Source organism: Zeus faber (genome assembly GCF_960531495.2).
Source record: "Zeus faber genome assembly, chromosome: 13".
Lineage (NCBI taxonomy): Eukaryota > Metazoa > Chordata > Actinopteri > Zeiformes > Zeidae > Zeus > Zeus faber.
The window spans coordinates 18154777-18173512 of NC_137198.1; the positions used below are offsets into that span (position 1 = coordinate 18154777).

The 18736-nt window shown below is 43.1% G+C and overlaps 3 protein-coding genes across 3 annotated transcripts; all 3 read left to right on the forward strand.

Moving 5' to 3' along the window:
• Positions 1 to 507: 507 nt before the first annotated feature.
• On the forward strand, positions 508 to 9045 carry ppie (peptidylprolyl isomerase E (cyclophilin E)). The gene is made up of 10 exons (XM_080011724.1): positions 508 to 544; positions 1393 to 1491; positions 1579 to 1622; positions 1723 to 1749; positions 5050 to 5131; positions 5217 to 5320; positions 5994 to 6117; positions 6520 to 6705; positions 6827 to 6969; positions 8819 to 9045. Exons 1-10 carry the CDS (start codon positions 514 to 516, stop codon positions 8885 to 8887), a joined length of 909 nt encoding a protein of 302 aa, XP_079867850.1. The 5' UTR covers positions 508 to 513; the 3' UTR covers positions 8888 to 9045.
• A 578-nt stretch (positions 9046 to 9623) lies between these two features.
• On the forward strand, positions 9624 to 12094 carry gjb10 (gap junction protein beta 10). The gene is made up of 2 exons (XM_080012766.1): positions 9624 to 9660; positions 10431 to 12094. Exon 2 carries the CDS (start codon positions 10518 to 10520, stop codon positions 11322 to 11324), a length of 807 nt encoding a protein of 268 aa, XP_079868892.1. The 5' UTR covers positions 9624 to 9660; positions 10431 to 10517; the 3' UTR covers positions 11325 to 12094.
• Positions 12095 to 14911: 2817 nt separating this feature from the next.
• gjb3 (gap junction protein beta 3) lies at positions 14912 to 18666 on the forward strand. Its single transcript, XM_080011871.1, has 2 exons — positions 14912 to 15047; positions 15792 to 18666. The coding sequence occupies exon 2, from the start codon at positions 15851 to 15853 to the stop codon at positions 16712 to 16714; it is 864 nt and encodes a 287-aa protein (XP_079867997.1). The 5' UTR covers positions 14912 to 15047; positions 15792 to 15850; the 3' UTR covers positions 16715 to 18666.
• Positions 18667 to 18736: the final 70 nt, after the last annotated feature.

Genomic DNA, 18736 nt, shown 5'->3' on the forward strand with positions numbered 1-18736 from the left:
TTCAGATTTATTTTCTTCTCAGGATGAAGTTCTCTTATGAAATAAAACGAAAATAAAAGCAGTCACACATAAGATGTTTATTTGGGAAGTTGAAATGCATGTCTAGTGGTTGAAATGAATTTGGTGGAAATTTGATTCGTCTCTGACATTACATTTTCTATATTTTCTATGTTTCTTATGATGTTTTACAAATTATACATGAAATATATATATAAAGTAATAATAATTTAAATATATATAATACATAAATATTATTTTAATATATATACATATACTGTATATTTATACTGTATGTATGTGTATATATACAGTATATACATATATAATATATATGTATGATAATATAATCAATAATAACGATTAATGATGACGTTCCTTAAAAAGTGAGTGACTGTGAAGTTATTTCCCCGACAGATGGCGCTAGAGCTACATTTAAAATAGGTGGGCGGAGCCAGATCTCAACCCACCAATCAGAAGAAGGCGTGGGGTCAAAGTTGAAGGTTCAAATCCAAAATGGCGGCGACCAAGCGAGTGCTGTATGTCGGTGAGTTAACAATACTTTGGTGAAACTTGTTCAATTAATAGATGTTTCTATGTTGTAAACATACAAAAAACCACAGGGAAAATATTCTACCTGCGGAATAAATCTAATTTACAAGCAGTTACAGATAATACATAAAAAACTATATTTATATGGTTACTAATTCGCCCGCCCCAAACTACTTTCATGTTGTCTACGAGTTTTCTAAATTAGTCCTCGTCATCCATTGTTATCCAAGCCCGTACTGTTGTTTACAAATTTATTCTTCTTGAACAGAATACTCATCTATGTTCATACCGCAGCCAACCATACTGCTACTTTGCCCCCCTACCACGTCCTTTTAACGGATCCTGTGGCATATAAAATATATCGTATATTCTTACCCTGTTTTTAATTTTTTTTTATTAATTTTATTATTCTACTTCGTAAATGCATTGTTTTTGTTTGCTTTGCTTTTGTTGTCACTATTTGATGGCCTTCTAATGTAAAGAACTTTGTGATACATGTCGTCTAAGAAAGGTGCTATACAAATAAAGACTGTTATTAGCATTATTCTTATTACCAAAACGAATTCCTTGCATGTGAAAATGTACTTGGCCAAATTAACTGATTCTTATTCTGAGTTTGTTTCAAAGTAAAAACATGATCTCACCCTGTGGTAATTGGTGTAGTTGAGGTTATGTCATCGGTTGCCAAATGGCCATAGTTGATGTCTGTGTTTCATAGAAACAATGCATCTGTTAAATGACCAGACATGAAACATATGTCTCTCTTGGTCCACCTCGCCAGACTTAAGTATTTTCTTTTTCTCCAACCTGCATTTATTTCTATTTGGGATTCATTGTTGACAGGTGGCCTGGCAGAAGAGGTGGATGAGAAGGTGTTGCACGCAGCATTCATCCCATTTGGAGACGTCACAGACATTCAGATACCGCTTGACTATGAAACGGGTAAAATCAATACAATAAACGGCTGCAAATACAATGCTGCAAATATCCACTTCCACAGGATTTACGTGTCTCTGCTTTCATTTTCAGAAAAGCACAGAGGATTTGCATTTATTGAATTTGAGCTGGCTGAGGTAAGTGAGTCCTGCTGTCGTGAGGTTAATTGTGATGTTGTGTTGCCATCTACTGGATATGAATACAGTTCTCACTCCGCTTCTCCTTCCACTCCCTCAGGATGCTGCAGCTGCAATTGATAACATGGTGAGTTGTTTACATTGCTTGATCACGTCTGTAATCCTGTGTTTAACAACTTCTTTGCTTTAGCATGTGTTTAGATGCATGATACCAATGATTGTTAATTGTATGATGCAGGGAAATGATAAGGGCCAAACTCCACAGGCTGTGGCTGTGTATATATAAGCAGAAAAAAATTATCTACATTCCCTACCTATTCTACCTGAGAATAGTGATGGTGAAAATAAGCTTTCTGAAGCATTGAACCATTGGATTGAAATTTGGTTCGCTACTCAAAGTTTAATTCACAGCACTCGTGGGGGAGAGCTGATGCTGCAATAAACAAAGTGCAACAAACCTATCGACTACTGAGTATGTACAGTATGAAAGCACAAACTGACGTGTGGCACATATAGTGCAGCAATGCCCAACCTATGGTCCACGGCCCACAAGTGGGCCGCCAAATCTTGAGCGACACGCATATTTTATATTAAAAAACAAAAAAGTTTAATTACAAAAATGTTTTTAAATGTAAAAAAAAGAAAGTCATGGTATTTTTTTCTTTAAAACCTTCAAAATGCATTATCACTGATGGATAGGAACTTATGGATGGACCACGATCAACATGCACCTGTACATTTTTGAACTTGAGGTGATAATCAAAATGGATAGTTGGCTAGCATCAGGCACACTGAAAAGGAAAGAAGCCATCGGTACATCATCCACAAGCAATGTTCCAGTGGGACGGTCCCACCTGTCAAACAAAAAAGAAAGGTTCTGAGAAAGTATAGCGCTGAATATTTAGCATTGGGATTTTGTGCATGGTGTGTTGTGAGGTTTTATTAAATGAAGCTCTGAAGCCATGTAAACTGCGTCATCACCTCAAGACAATACACCAACAGTACATGTCCAAGCCGTTTAAATATTTCGACAACAAACTCAAGGCGTATCAGGACAAGAAGAAAGAAATTGAAACATCATGTATAGGCACCCAGAAAGCAAAGGCAGTGGAAGCAGCCTATCGGGTCGCCCGACTCATAGCCAAGGCTGGTAGGCCGCATACAATCGGGCAGAATTTAATTCTTCCCGCCACAAAAGAGATAGTGGGGCTGATGTTGGGAGAGAAGGCATGGAAGCCAATCAACCTCATCTCATTGTCTGATAACTTGCAAAGTCAAATGCAGGTTTGAGGATAAGGCGGAGAAAGTGTCAGAACAGCTGATAACGAGCGTACAAGAGTCGTTTCTATGCCCTCCAATTGGATGAATCGACAGACATCACAAATCTGTCAAATCTGCTTTCCATTTATAAGGTATGAAAATAATGGAGAGATAAAAGAAGAGTTCCTGTTTTGCAACTCTTTACCGAGGCGTTCAACTGCTGAGGCCATTTTTGACATTCTGAACGCGTTCATAGTTTCAAACGGGACTGATTGGTCCAAATGTGCGGGAGTGAGCGCTGATAGGGCCCGTACGATGCCGGGCCAGCACAGTGGAGTCATCACCCGGGTGAAAGCTGTGGCTCCGCTCGTAGCATCTGTCCACTGCAATACACACAGAGCAGCGCTGGCTATAAAGAAAATGCCTGCCGAACTGAAGACTGTTCAAGATGAGGCAGTCAGAGCAGTCAACTTCATCTAAAGCCGCCCACTGCAATCATGTTTATCTTCTATTTTATGTGACACGATGGGCAGTGACCATAAGCAGCTTCTGTTACACACCGAAGTCCGGTGGCTCTCAACGGGGAAGGTACTGATGCTACTTTTTCAATTGCGTGATGAGGTGAGGGTGTTTTTTTCTCGACACAAATTTTGAACCCGCACATCGCTTCAGTGATTTTAAGTGGCTGGCTGGATTTGGGATACTTGGCCGACATTTTCAGCCACTTAAATAGACTCAACCTCAGTCTCCAAGGAAAAGCAGTGACCATGTTCAATGCCCAGAATAAAATAGAAGCGTCCATAAGAAAAATGGAGATGTGGGCCAGGCGAGTTGACCAGTCAAACTTTAGCTCGTTTGAGAATCTGCCTGATTTTTTGACAAAGGAAGACTTGCGGCTTCCCGTCACCGTGATTAATCGTATCAAAAGAGAAGGACAGTCTTGTGGATCGCTCCTGCAACAGCGCGTTGCAACTGTACTTCTCACAGAAGTACCTGACAAACTTTTGGCTTCGTGTTGCTTCTGAGTATGCCGACCTGTCCGACAGAGCTGTGCGATTTCTGATGCCTTTCCCGATGACGTATCTCTGAGACTGGTTTTTCAGCGCTTGTGGCATTGAAGATGAAATACAGGAATAAACTGAATGTTGAGCCAGATCTTTGACTGAGACTGTTGTCCCATAAGCCAGACAACAAATATTTGGTGTCTGCCATGCAACATCAGCATTCTCATTAGGTGAGTCAATAGTAATGGGCTCCTGTTATTGTTGGTTTTATCAGTGCTAGCGTAAGTAGTTAGGCTACATTCAAAACACTGCGCCCTTCAGACAACGCTTACTAGATTCCGTTACTAACGTTTTGCGAAAGTTCCATAGTAATTTTTAACCCACCTCTTTTTTTGTTTTACCACTTCTGCACTGTATGTATGAGAATGCATACGATTGTTAAAATAAAGTCCTCTGAGAACGCGTTGTTTGGCTCCTATATTACCTCTGGTTGTATGTGGGCCGCAAACACTTTTGAGATTTTCAAGTCGGCAGCGAGGCCGAAAAGGTTGGGAACCACTGGTGTAGTAAGGTTTTACCCTCCTACACAGTAGACCCGGGTTCGATTACCCTTGTGTCAACTACTCATACTTGTTCATTCACTTGTGTTTTTCAACGTTTCAAATTTGAGAATAAAATCTTAAGTTTGAGAGTGAATTATTATTATTTTTTTACATCACATGAAAATACAGAAGAATAAATGGGTAAGGGTTTAAGCGGATTCAGAAAGTGGGCAGACCGTCATTTTGGCAGAGGTAATTCAGTGATTCGAGGATGTGTTGTGAAATATATTATGCTATTAAAGCCCATTTGCCCGCCCCAGTTTCAAAACCAATCGGCGGTGGTTCACTTGGAATTACTTGTGAGTTTGATATGGGCATCGGAGCTTCGGTGCCAGATGTAACATCTGTAACTGGTGTACAGTGGGCAATGGGGAAGTCGAGTAGAGGTGTAATCCACAGATGTACAGTGATATTTTAAATGCGTATTGTGCAAAATAAAGATATACAGGCTAAACAAATAATGAATAAGTATGTACAGACAGACTTGTGTCAGATCAACAACTTATGATGTTCATGTTTTCACCAACAATCATACTTTGTTTTTTTTTCCCTCTTGAACAGAATGAGTCCGAGCTTTTTGGGCGAACAATCCGGGTGAACATAGCCAAGCCTATGAGGATCAAAGAGGGCTCTTCTCGACCTGGTGGGTCACGCTTTCCCCCTCCTGAGATGTTCCGATATTCACAGCTCTGCGATTTGAATTCCCAAACCCTTTGCCTTCCCCACAGTGTGGTCTGATGATGACTGGCTCAAGAAGTTCTCGGGGAAGACCGCGGAGGAGGCAGAGGCGGAGGAGTCGGCAGGACAAACAGCCAGCACAGCAACCCAGGAGGTGAGAGGGGTCTGAGAATACATACACGTGACGCGAGCCCAATATTAAAAGGCTCTGTAGAGAATCCTTAGCGGTCAAAGTAAGCGGAGTGATCGCCAAAGGTGATTGGATGAAATATTACACTGATATTACATTAAACCTCACGTACACAGAGTATTTTGTGACAACTATCAAAGAAAGCAAAAGTTTATGTTCCTTTTCAAGGATTGCAGTGATGTTGTTACAACATGGAATGCTACACAGTAATTCAACAGTGGGAATATGACACCAAATCTAAATTTAACTTTGGCACATATTGGTATACTTTACGCTGTTTAGCAATATGGGCCGTTCCAATACATGTGCCCACTAATGTCATATTGGTCGTATTGGATATAGCCTCTTCACTATTAATATAAACTAACCCAGGTGTGTTCTTGGGGGCCTATTTTCTCTGCGCCTCCAAATGTTACCGATAAGTCATATTCTACTTGCAGCCGGCTGTAAAGTCGGTTTATGTCAGTCAGCTGATTTTAAGCTCTATCGTGTTGGAAAGTGCATGCGGCGTCCTACCCTATAGTTAACACTAGACTTCAGCTTACCGTACAGAGGTGCGTTGGTGTCCTAGATTCCACACTTTTTAAAACTTTTTTTCGCGTGACGTGCTGTTGTAACAGTCGTGGTGTTTTCCCAGGGCGAGCCTCCGGCGAAGAAGGGTCGAGTGAACCCCCAGGTCTACATGGACATAAAGATCGGCAACAAACCGGCGGGAAGACTGCGGTTTCTCCTCAGGGCGGACATCGTTCCCATGACAGCAGGTCTCCACGCTATTTCATCGGATTGGGTTTGGGCGTGGAATCTTTGTCAAACCAATCTGTTAGATCTCTGCATTAATTCCACGATAGAGACGATAACTGTGAATAAACGATTCACACTGTGCAGTTCACACTGCACAACTTTCTGTCTTATGGACGGGAATCTTGAAGTCGTTTTGGTTTCACAATACATGACTGTTTGGCGACAGGGGGAAAAGCAACTTTCCTCTTTTTGCCACGTAGAGGAATGTTAGATGTCTGAAATAGGAGAGGGTGAGAGAAAAAAAAAAAAAAGGATTGTATATCAATCCTTGAGATATATTGACTCCAATCAAAGTAAAATCCATTCCTAATTTCCTTGTATATGAATGAAAAGTTTATCAAAGTGTTTGTCGCCTCTTTTAGAGAACTTCCGCTGCTTGTGCACACACGAGAAAGGGTTCGGCTTCAAGGGCAGCTGCTTCCACCGTGTCATCCCTCAGTTCATGTGCCAGGGCGGAGACTTCACCAACCACAACGGCACCGGCGGCAAGTCCATCTACGGCCGCAAGTTTGATGACGAGAACTTCGTCCTCAAACACACCGCCCCCGGTGAGACGTTCTCCTTGTGTTCAGTGTTTTTTTTTTATGGGCGATTAGTTTGGCTCTCCATGTTTGTTTGTAGTATCCTGTCGTGTGACTTTTCTGTCCTCCTCCTCATTTGTGCACACAGGTCAACTCTCCATGGCCAATTCGGGTTCGAACACCAACGGCTCCCAGTTTTTCATCACGACTGATAAGACGGACTGGCTGGATGGTAAACACGTGGTGTTTGGAGAGATCGTGGAGGGTATGGATGTCGTCCGTGCAATGGAGGTGAGGGCCTCACTGTGGCTGCCCTTTGACTGTTTATATACAGTCAAAGTGCAGCCACAACATTAAAACCACTGACAGGTGAAGTGAATAACATCAATCATCTCGTTCCAATGGCACCTGTCAAGGGGTGGGATATGTTAGGCAGCAAGTGAACAGTCTGTTCTTGAAGTTTTTGTGTTGGAAGCAGGAAAAATGGGCAAGTGTGAGGATCTGAGACACTTTAACAAGGGCCAAATTGTGATGGTTAGACGACTGGGTCAGAGCATCTCCAAAACTTGTTGGGTGTTCCCGGTATGCAGTGGTTAGTACCTACCAAAAGTGGTTCAAGGAACGACAACTGGGGACAGGCTCATGGGCGCCCATGGCTCATTGATGAGCATGGGGAGCTTAGTCTAGCCCGTCTGGTCCCACAAAAGAGCTACTGTAGGACAAATTGCTGAAAAAGTTAAATGCTTCTATGATGGAAAGGTGTCAGAACACACAGTGCATCACAGCTTGCTGTGTATGGGGCTGTGCAGACCGGTCAGAGTGCCCATGCTGACCCCTGTCCACCGCTGAAGGCAATGGAAGAAGGTGGCCTGGTCTGATGAATCACGTTTTTCTTTTACATCATGTGGCTGGCTGGGTGCCTGTGCGTTGTTTACCTGGGGAAGAAATGGCACCAGGATGCACTATGGGAAGACGGCAAGCCGGTGTGATGCTCTGGGCAGTGTTCTGCTGGGAAACCTTGCCTCCTGATGTTCATGTGGATGTTACTTTGACACATACGCCCTACGTAAACATTATTGCTGACAAAGTACACCCCTTCATGGCAACGGTATTCCCTGGTAGAAGTGGCCTCTTTCAGCAGGATAATGCACCCTGCCACACTGGAAAAATGGTTCAGGAATGGTTTGAGATGACAACAGAGTAATTGATCATGACAAAGAGTCCAAGGTGTTGACTTGGCCTCCAAATTCCCCTGATCTCAATCCGATGGAGGATCTGTGGGATGTGCTGGAACAACAAGCTCGATCCATGGAGGCCCCACCTCACAACTTCCAGGACTTAAAGGATCTGCTGCAAACGTCTTGGTGCCAGATACCACAGGACACCTTCAGAGGTCTTGTGGAGTCCATGCCTCGACGGGTCAGAGCTGTATTGGCGGCATGAGGGGGAGCTAAACAATATTAAGCAGGTGGCCTTAATGTTGTGGCCGATCGGTGTATGTTAAGCGCCCGGTTATCATAACAGCTATTCTCAGTACAGTCAGTCAAAATATGCAAGTGATTTAAACTATTTTCAGGCCTTTACTCTATATAGAATAAATGATTCATACTGGATTCAAATAATGCAAATTGTGACATCTAAAATAGGAACATCGAATGTCCATGAATACATACATTTTCATCTTGGCAATTTAATGTGGATATTCTGTAATAAAATACTATCTAATTTTATATAATAAAACACTATCAATAAAGAACTATATTTTTTTGATATATGAACACCTATATGTGATTTGAAAATGGCATGTAAACATATTTTAATTTACGTTGCTAAAAGGTTTTGTGCAGAAATGCCATCTTAACCTCCAAAGATGAGCATTGCAACTTATTTCAACAGAAGCTTCAATCATCCAGGAACCACTGGCGTTCCATCATTAAGTTCACCCCGAAGGAAAAGCAAATCACATACTGGTGCTTTTTTCATTAGCAGTAGGATGTGCTTGTTATTATAAATATTGATGATCAAATTAATCTTGATCAAACTTTGAATAAAGCTCAATGTTTTTGTTACAACAAAGTCAATCCCTAACGTATCTGTCACACATACCGAGTACCTGTCCCTGTCTTTTATTTTTCCACAGGCTCAAGGAACAAAAGAAGGCAAGCCGAAGCAGAAAGTGATCATCTCGGACTGTGGAGAATATGTGTGAATTGACATAATTTAGAAAAATAAATGTGTGGATGTTTCTGTGTGTTTGGGCCAGCAAGTTCCAGGGAGATTGATCGGAGGAAGCGTGTCGCTTGTCTTTTCCACGTTGACTCAAATTCCCTGCCATGTACATATTTCAATAAACCTTTTTATAAAGAAGCGGATGCAATCCACTCATGTCATTTTGAATATTTTACTCTGTACAGTTGAAATTTTGATAAATCAAGATGTACTCTTTCTTTTCTTGACGGTATGCCTTCTGATTGGGCTGGAAATATTTAAGTGGCAAACTATAAAATCTGTGTGGGATGGATTACACTGTAAATTCCAGAATTCCATGTTTTTTCATCTGAGGGTGCTGTTGTTTTTTGTGAACGCTCATCTGTATTGACAGTTTACTGACATCTAGCTGCTTTATCTAATTTCCTGCAGCAACAAACTCATAGAATGGCTCCTTACCAAGTGCCAGCTAAAATAAGGTATCAAATTTTATTAACAAAATAATGTTGCGGAATTACCACTTTAAATTAGTAAGACAACAACTAATGACAACTGGCTTGGTAACTTCACCAACCCCCCCGTTCCTGAAGGGTGTCGGTGTAATTGTTCCGTCTGCTTCCAGTGGTGCAGCCACACCTGGACAGGTTTGCGTGTGACGCCATCGCTCAGCCCCCGCCCCCTCTTGAGAAATTGGCATTAATGATGTTTTTTTTCGGCGGCGGCCGCATCTGCCTGCTCCACCTCCCCAGCACTGCCACTGAAACAGCGCGTTGTGTGAGTACAAAAAATGCAAATAATCCCCATTTTCCTTGACCGACTCGCCTGTTTGTTATAGATTTTCTTGCCTCTCGTTGTGGAGACTTTAGAGCCGCACGGCGTGGACTCGACGGACTCTAAAGTAAACTTTCCCCCCGGAGCGCAGAGAGACGCGCCTCTGCTTGTGCGTCCTGTCCAGAACAACCACATTCTCTTTGGTTCTTAGAAAATATTTTATCTAGCGTGTTTGTGCTTAATCTTGGGTCAATAATGGCCATACTTCGACTCTCGGACTTGTTAATGCTATAGTGAGGAAATATTTTGGGAATAGAGTGAATTCCACAGCAGTACGAGTATATGTATATATATATATATATATATATAAAATAATACTTATTATAATTATTATTTTTATATATTATGTGTTTATTCGAAACAAATTTTAGGTGAATCAATTGAAAAAGGCTCCAAACTTACCATGAGAATTATTTGAGAATTGCTTGGAGTAGTTCAAGACTCATACTTCAAGGAACGAATGATTGAAAAGCGTTTAATCACACCTAATTCATAACCCAAAACTGAGTATAAAGCAGTATTTTTATTAAATGTATTTTACTTGTTTGCTCTTATTATTATTATTATTTATTATTTTTGATATTATTATCATCGTTTGCCTTCTGTTAATGTAAAGCACATTAAGTTGCATGCTGTGTATGGACAGTGCTGTACAAATCGAGGTTATTATTATACAACTTGACTTCATTTATTTTTGCTTTTTCTTGTCCCAGCCTGAGAAACAAAAGATCAGATTGAACATTTCGACTGAGTAAGAGAGCGTCCTCCGTCCTGCGTTCGGGCGGAAAAGAAGCCTCGCCATGAACTGGGCATTCCTCCAGGGCCTCCTCAGCGGGGTGAACAAGTACTCCACGGCCTTTGGTCGAGTGTGGCTGTCCATCGTCTTCCTCTTCAGGGTGATGGTGTTCGTGGTGGCCGCCGAGAAGGTGTGGGGCGACGAGCAGAAGGACTTCAAATGCAACACGGCCCAGCCGGGCTGCCACAACGTCTGCTACGACCACTTCTTCCCTGTGTCCCACGTCCGCCTGTGGGCCCTGCAGCTCATCTTCGTCACCTGCCCCTCGTTCCTGGTGGTGATGCACGTGGCGTACCGGGAGGACAGAGAGCGCAAGAACAAGCTCAAATACGGCGATGACTGCCACCGCCTCTACAAGAACGTGGGCAAGAAGCGCGGCGGCCTGTGGTGGACCTACGTCCTCACCCTGGTCTTCAAGATCGCCGTGGACGCCACGTTCCTCTTCCTGCTGTACCGCATCTACGAGGGCTACGACTTCCCCTCCCTGATCAAGTGCGAGCAGAAGCCCTGTCCCAACAAGGTGGACTGCTTCATCGCGCGGCCCACCGAGAAGCGCATCTTCACCATCTTCATGGTGGTCACCAGCCTGGCCTGCATCCTGCTGTCCACCTTCGAGATCCTGTACCTGGTGGGCAAGCGGTGCCGCGAGTACTTCACCACCGCCCACCACTCGCGCCACGCCATGGAGACGGCCATAGCCACCCCCATGGGCGGGAAGCGAGGGGAGCTGGTGGAGTCTAACACCAAAAGGCTGGCGGGGAAAACAACCCCGGAGATGCCCGCTCCTTCGTACAGCATAGCCGTAGCTTAAGAGGCGGAAAACTGGACAAAGACTTTGTAAAACAGACTGTTCAGAGGTAGACGTCTCTATGGCAGTGACGCTCGATTTGTCGAGTCCACAGGCACCTCCCCAAAGAGTTGACAGCTGAAATCCATCTCCTCAGAGGCTGGATTACAACCGTGCTGCTATATTACTGTGTACTGCCAAAGAACTAGAACTTCTGTGTAAATGTGATGCAAGTATCAGTGTAATAATAGTACGTTTAGCCATACATTATATGGATTATTCACACTGATTTAAGAGCTTGAGCGGGTTACATGTTTACAGATGAAGAAGCAGCTTTTGCTAAAAAGCAAGTTGGATGTAGTGGAATGTGAGAATTATCTTATCTACAATCATTTGTGCAACAACCATTTGTGTCTGTGTAAAGGAAGTATGCATCATTAAGAGTGCAGTTTTGCAACAACTGTTCCTGATCGGACGTCTCTGCTGTTTATTTGCCACGCCTAAAATGTCAAAAAGTAAAGTGTCTGTTTTGAACCGAACCAGACTTTTCATCATGACTCACATTTTCATATTTAATGCCGAGAGAGCTTTTTAGCTTTATGATTATTATTTTTTTATTCCAGAAAATGCATCTACAGCTGATCGAGTTTGCTTGCCCCTTGAAAAGACTTCTATAAACACAGAAGAAAGCATTGTTTATATGTAAGGATGTGCATATTTTATAAAAAACTATTTTGCGTGACTGTATAGTTATTTTCATTATTGTGAATTAAACAATGGCATTTCCAATATTTTTCAAGCTGTGTTTCATTGCATAAACCCACAATTCAAGACACCTTTCACACTAGGAACTTTATGTCTCTTTATGTCTGCAGGTCCGGTCAAATTCCCTTCTTTATGAATGACCTTTAAAAAGTGCGAGCTTTACATCCTGAGCGCCACGTGCAGCACAACAGTCCCTATAGTTTGGATTTTGACCTTCCTTTTTAAGAATCTTTCAAAAGAATATACTGTACATTTCTTCCTAAACATCACAGATCTCTGGTGCCAGAAGCGACACCCATGCCCACATTCGCAGGCGGACCTCGTTGTTGGAGGACTTGAGGGGTTTGCCGCCAGGTTATCTTTTGAAAGCCTGCAACACAAGTGCGCGTTTAAAAGCGCCCGGAGACTCGGAGGCTGGGCGTGACGGTGACCTGGGGGTGTGATGCTTCGAGTCCTGGTCTTGCCATCCAACTTCCTTGAATCAAATGATTGGCGGAGACGCCCCCAGCCCAGTGAGACCCGTTGGCTCGAAGAGACAAGCGGCTTGAAGCTATAGACTTCAGGGTTAGAATCTGAGGGAGCTTTTGAAAGGGCGGCACCGGTAGGTAGCCCCTGATGGAATCGACAGGATAGAACCCATTTGTATTTACACGTAGGAGTACGAACAGGATAAATACAATTTTGAATAGGAGTTTGAACACCTTCTGTCCGGTATAGAGATCCCATCGCGGTTCGGGTATCGCCGCCTCTGTTTGGGACTCGGCGTTCTCGTCTCTTGTCGTTCCAGATCGGAGTCTCAGTTCAGCCTGAGAGTCGCTGCAGTTAGAGTCGCGAACGAAACGATCACACGGCTCTTTTGCTCGAGTGACTCCCGATCGTCGTTTAATACAGGATTTAAAATAGTATTTATTATATCCATAATCTTTTTCTTGTCCCATCGTCGTCTTCTTACAGAGCGAAGAGCATTTGAACGGTTCAGTTAGAATTCTAGTTTGGCTTTGCTCACTGAAAAGAGCTCCATCTGAATAGTTTTCGTTTACTAGCCATGCTTGAATTAAGTGAGGTGGATAAGGGCCTCACATTGGTCCTTGGGGCCTCCCCGGGGCCTGGTGCGGCCTAAATCACTAAGACTGCAACTGCCCACGTCCTTTAGGTTGCCGTTTTTTTTAAAGCAGGTGTGGGGTAACCCATCACCTGGTTTTCAAGTCAACACCACTGATGGAGAGAATGGGAATGGGAGGCACGCCCTGTGAAAGAATTTCGCTCGCCTGAAAAGACAGAATTTTGAAAGCCGTGAAACTAAATGTATAACTCCTGTGTCTACACGGTGATGAGATAAGAGGCGGGTGGAGGGCTTTCTATCATAAAGTTGAAATAAAGGTGAGGTCAAAGATTTATATGAGTGTGCATGTATGAGATGGTGATCATACTCTGCCACTAACAGAAAATGGATTTGTGATTTAAAACCGGTTTTAAATAGGCTGGCTGTTCTCACTTGGAGTACCCCTCCCACCACACACCCAGACATGTGAACACACACACACACTTGTCTTGTTCTTTTCCAAGGACTCGCTCTCTCCCGCCGGGTCCCAAAAGGCTCCTCCGCTGACAGAACGAGCGTAGAGAGCAGAGAATTTAGAAGGTGGAAAGCTATGTCGTGTTCTCATTGTGTTGGTGTGCTTGCCCAAACATGCAGTTCAGGGTGGTTGAGTCATGGGGCGCATTCCAGTGATGGACTGCCTGGACCAGTTCTCAATCTGGAGTTTAAAAGGAACTTTCCACCCCATCACCCACGCCTGCTCCACCCATGTTAAAACTCGACGGGGTTGCTAGGGCAGATGTTTACACAACATGTGCAGGAAGGAGCCCCATGATGTGTAGGACTTCCAGGGGTTATTGTGCAGAACCCCAGGGGACAGCTCATCTTCCTTGTTGAAGAGAAATTTGTTGTTCTGTAAAAGTGGGTGGAGGAAATGTTGGAGGAAATCTGAGCATTCAGGGCATAAAGGAATCCAACCTATCCATGTTTTTTTGAGGGTTTTTTTTTGGAGCTTTGTTGAAGTGTCGGCCAAATGAGGTCAGAGTCGGTATAAAAATTAAATCTATTGGATAAGTACGTTTACGTAGACAAGGTTCATAATCAAAATGATCAGCAATCAACCTGCAAAAGTTGAAGTTCCAAGGATGTAAATAATGGCTCACATGATTAAGATCAACCTTAAATAGTGATAATACAAAATAAAATAAGGTATACATTTAGAAATCTACAATAAATACATAAATAATAATTATAATGACAATACTCTAACAATACTTTTTTTATATTAACAATTTTTTTAAGTACTAAAATGGCTTGCAGTCACTGAATACTTTCCCCCTGACAATCCACATCACCTCAGGGCGTGTCGCCACTTCACTGTGAAGAACTGAGCAACATGTTGGCACAAGAGGCTCCAACCAACAGGGCCTGTTCCTGGAATCTGTGACAGAGGTGGATGTCCCGTCCTGACGGATGTAAAAATAAAAATAAAGAATTATATTGATATCAATTATTATTATTATCATTATCATCATCATGGTTATTATTATCGTGGTTATTGTTATAATTATAGTTATTGTGTGATTAATTTGTGCAAACGGAATATAGCACAAATAGGCAAAAGTTGTATTTTTCATCCGTGGATTAGAAAGAGAGGGATAGACAGTGTGTGTGGGTTGAGGTAGAGAGAAGGGGAAGGGGGAGGGAGAGAGAGAGAGAGGGAGAGAGAGGGGGGGGGGGGGGGGAGAGATAGAGAGAGAGGTTGAGAGAGAGACCCACCCATAGACTGACTGTGGCTCACTGGCTTCTCACTCTTGCGGTGTGAAAACAATCGGTTCGTGAAAACAATAAAAGAGAAACTGAACAACAACAATAACAATCTTAGATTTCTACTTTCTGCTGACAAATACCGGAGCAGCTGCAATGTACTGATCATCACTTTGGTAAGTTGTGGATCTCATTTTCTTTTCCTTGTTTCTGTTGAGTGACAAAGAATGTAAATGAAACATATCCTAAAATGATAACGAACAAACAATGTGTTGTTAACAATAATAATAACAATAATAATAATAATAATAATAATAATAAAAATAGATAGGTATATGCCCAAATAATGCATATAGATAAATCCAAGGCTTGTGTGAAGGAATGTTTGCTTTTCCTTAAGAAAAAAATGTGTGTAACCTAACGAGTACAATATAAAATGTAATATACCGAATAATATCAAGTATAATATAAAATTGTCTTTCTTTGTTCTCTGTAAGATGTTAAAGAACTGATGTTTTTGTTGTGTTTAGGGTTGTTTCAAACCACCGATACAGACGTGAACACTTATTGCCTAATAGTGACTGGATGATGTAAGAAACAAGGAAACTCTCACCAGGTGTCATTTTGTTTCTAGACTTCTTGATGTTTCAAAATCGATTCTTAACTTCAAATTTCCGGTCAGTTTGGTTTGAGGCCCACGCATTGCACAACCCAGGTGTGTTGTAGACATGTCATTGTCACCAACATCAGGGAATGGTTTACAGTTACTAATTGGATGTTATTTCCCCAGTCTATGTAAGATAAATAAGAATAGTTTGACTTTGGAAGTCTAGGATTTAAATATGAAAAGAGATTTCTCAGTAATCCACAAAACGCGTCCGCTGATGCCCTCGCCCTGTGGTTTGTTTCTTTGTTTTTAGCTCAACTACAGCCAGGAGAAAAAGAGAGAACTCATAGGAGAGAGAGTTGAACCCCAGCCATGGACTGGAAGACCTTCCAATCCCTGCTCAGCGGGGTCAACAAGTACTCCACGGCGTTTGGGCGGATATGGCTGTCGGTGGTGTTCGTGTTCAGGGTGATGGTGTACGTGGTGGCGGCCGAGCGGGTTTGGGGCGACGAGCAGAAGGACTTTGACTGCAACACCAAGCAGCCCGGCTGCGCCAACGTCTGCTACGACCACTTCTTCCCCATCTCCCACATCCGCCTGTGGGCCCTGCAGCTCATCTTCGTCACCTGCCCCTCCTTCATGGTGGTCATGCACGTGGCGTACCGCGACGACCGCGAGCGCAAGTACCACGCCAAGCACGGCGGTGACGTCAAGCTCTACAGCAACACGGGGAAGAAGCACGGCGGCCTGTGGTGGACCTACCTGCTCAGCTTGTTTGTCAAGACGGCCATCGAGGTCTCCTTCCTCTACATCCTCCACCACATCTACGACAGCTTCTACCTGCCCCGGCTGGTCAAGTGCGAGGTGGCGCCGTGCCCCAACCAGGTGGACTGCTACATCGGCCACCCCACAGAGAAGAAGGTCTTCACCTACTTCATGGTGGGGGCCTCGGCCCTGTGCATCGTGCTCAACATCTGCGAGATCTTTTACCTCATATCCAAGCGTATCGTCCGCTGCGCCAACAAGTTCAAGAGGCGTCACCATCACAGCCAGCCGGCGCAGCCCAACAACTACAGCGACGACACGTGGAGCGACCGCACACGGACCTCGAAACCGGACGTGAAGGAAAGACCTCCGTCCTTCAAGCCGAGCTACAAGTCCGCCTACGCCCTAGACACGCTCAAACTCAGAGAGGAGATGCGGGCCTCTGCCCCCAACTTGTCCTCTGCCTTGTAGAAGAACTAACTCGATGTTGTTCGACCATGAAGACTCCCGGATGTAGAGTCGGCGCTATGAGCCTCTGGCAAAGACTGAAAGCGGTGGCTCAGAAATGGACCTTGAGTGACTCCGCAGGCCAAAGATTCTGCATTGATGCCGGGCCTATTTCCGAATATAAACATATTTATAAGTCAGGGTGTCCAAATTGATTTGGCCATATTTGTGATATTCTTGTACTAGTTCATCCTTGTTTGGACATAGCTGTATGGTTTCTCTCCAGCTAATAAGGAGGTGTAAGTTCTACAAGGGAGCGTAGTGCGTGGAACGGCTCAGTCACAGACTGCCGGGCGGGTACAGAGGACACACCTGACGGAGGTATTCAGCCACACCGCTGCCAACTCAGAGCTGTACACGTTACGCTACAGGACTCGCATTTCTCAAACCTGTTTGTGTTTTCTTTTTGTTTTGTTTTTTTCATAATGGTGACTCTTTTCTCAACTGGACATCTTGGTCAAGCCACTGAAGCATGAGGAACTGCTGTACACTGACGGGAATGTAGAGAGAAATGATGTCGGAGTAATACATGTAAGGCGTACAGATACGTTGACGTGTAACAATGGTTTCTTTGCCTCAGTCCTCAGAGTTGCCTTTGTTTCAGGTTAGTGCAGCGAGGCTTTCTGGCGGCGGGCTGGTTTTTGGTGGATCAGGTGACTTTGAGACTGTGGCTGGCCGCACTGGACGTGTATGTAGATTCACCGCCAGTGTTTAGACACTTGTACACAATCTTTCCCCGTCCGGGGCCAGTGTTGATTTAAATCAGGGAAAAGGAATGCTGCTGTTTAATACATCTCGACAACAGGCTTCAGTTGCAAGGGACCGTGGACAAAAACACACTTCAAGGAACTCCGGGGAAGCAGTTTATTCGTCACTATTTGTCGACAAGATCCTTATTTGTAGCTGGAAACATGTTTTTGCACTCATCATTTATGCAATTTTTTTTTTTTTTTTTTTTTTTATAAATACTATTTTGAACCTACAATGTGGTTCTGTGTGACTGTGTTTCTATTTTTATCTCCTAACTGCTGGAATAGCTGAAAGTTACGGAGCCCTGTCCCGGTGTGTACAATACACTGTTAAACATCACAAAGACTCATGTGACAAATTATTTCTCCTTATTCTAGCGACAGATGCTCTCTACATTCCTCCGCTGTTTCGATGTTTAATATTTATTACGGCCCTTTAGCGCTGGTGGTTAAGAGTTCTTGGAATAATACTCAAGTAAAAGTACATGAACCCCATTTTAATTCAAGAGAATGACAGAGAGCATGACTTCTTACTGGGCATGACAGTAAGAAGGTATTGGCTCAAGCAGTATTTGAAGTACTAGTTTAAGTAGTTACCGTTGGGTAAAATCAGTGATTAACATTTTTGGAACCACTTGAATTGAACCTTGCAAGCAATCTGCTTCATTTTGTTCTTGGAACTGAAGTGGTTCCAAACTATTTAGTGTGTTTTTAAAAAGGCAAACCCACATAACCCAAGTCATATTTTTCAGTACCAGCGTCTTCCCCCGATCGGTGGGTCGGAGTTTTGAACGACATTTGTTCATTGTTGACACTAGCGGTTCACAGTTAAATCGAAATGTTAACGAACATAAACATCAAGGAGCCAGTGATATTGGTCGATGGTTAAGGTTCCAACAGCGCCAGAATGTGTCTGACAACAGACCAAACCCAGCAACAAGTGATTACCTGCTTTAAAATATATTAAAAAATGAACTTCTAAATATATTCAAGTATAGAAAGTGTGGTAAAAGCAGATACATTTCCTTAAAAAGATAAAACTCTTGTCAAGGATGTTTTTTTGTAATGGAGATGCGTAAAAATAATCTAGTCAGTCTTGTTCACCAGGTCTCCAAGGTGTGGTGAAAAAAAATGTCTTGGCTAGAAGAGCTACTTATGGAGAGGAACTGGGTTGTTTATATGAGAACATAACAAACACCTCCAAGGTTGAACTGTTCTTAGACAATTTGAAATATTA

What these genes read in the sequence shown, in the direction of transcription:
- gjb10 (XM_080012766.1), top strand. Translation starts at nt 10,518, where the DNA reads ATGAACTGGGCATTCCTCCAGGGCCTCCTCAGCGGGGTGAACAAGTAC.
- gjb3 (XM_080011871.1), top strand. Translation starts at nt 15,851, where the DNA reads ATGGACTGGAAGACCTTCCAATCCCTGCTCAGCGGGGTCAACAAGTAC.
- ppie (XM_080011724.1), top strand. Translation starts at nt 514, where the DNA reads ATGGCGGCGACCAAGCGAGTGCTGTATGTCG. An exon ending in ACCGCTTGACTATGAAACGG is followed by an intron (nt 1,492 to 1,578) that starts GTAAAATCAATA and finishes TTTCATTTTCAG; the next exon opens with AAAAGCACAGAGGATTTGCA. An exon ending in CCTCAAACACACCGCCCCCG is followed by an intron (nt 6,706 to 6,826) that starts GTGAGACGTTCT and finishes TTGTGCACACAG; the next exon opens with GTCAACTCTCCATGGCCAAT.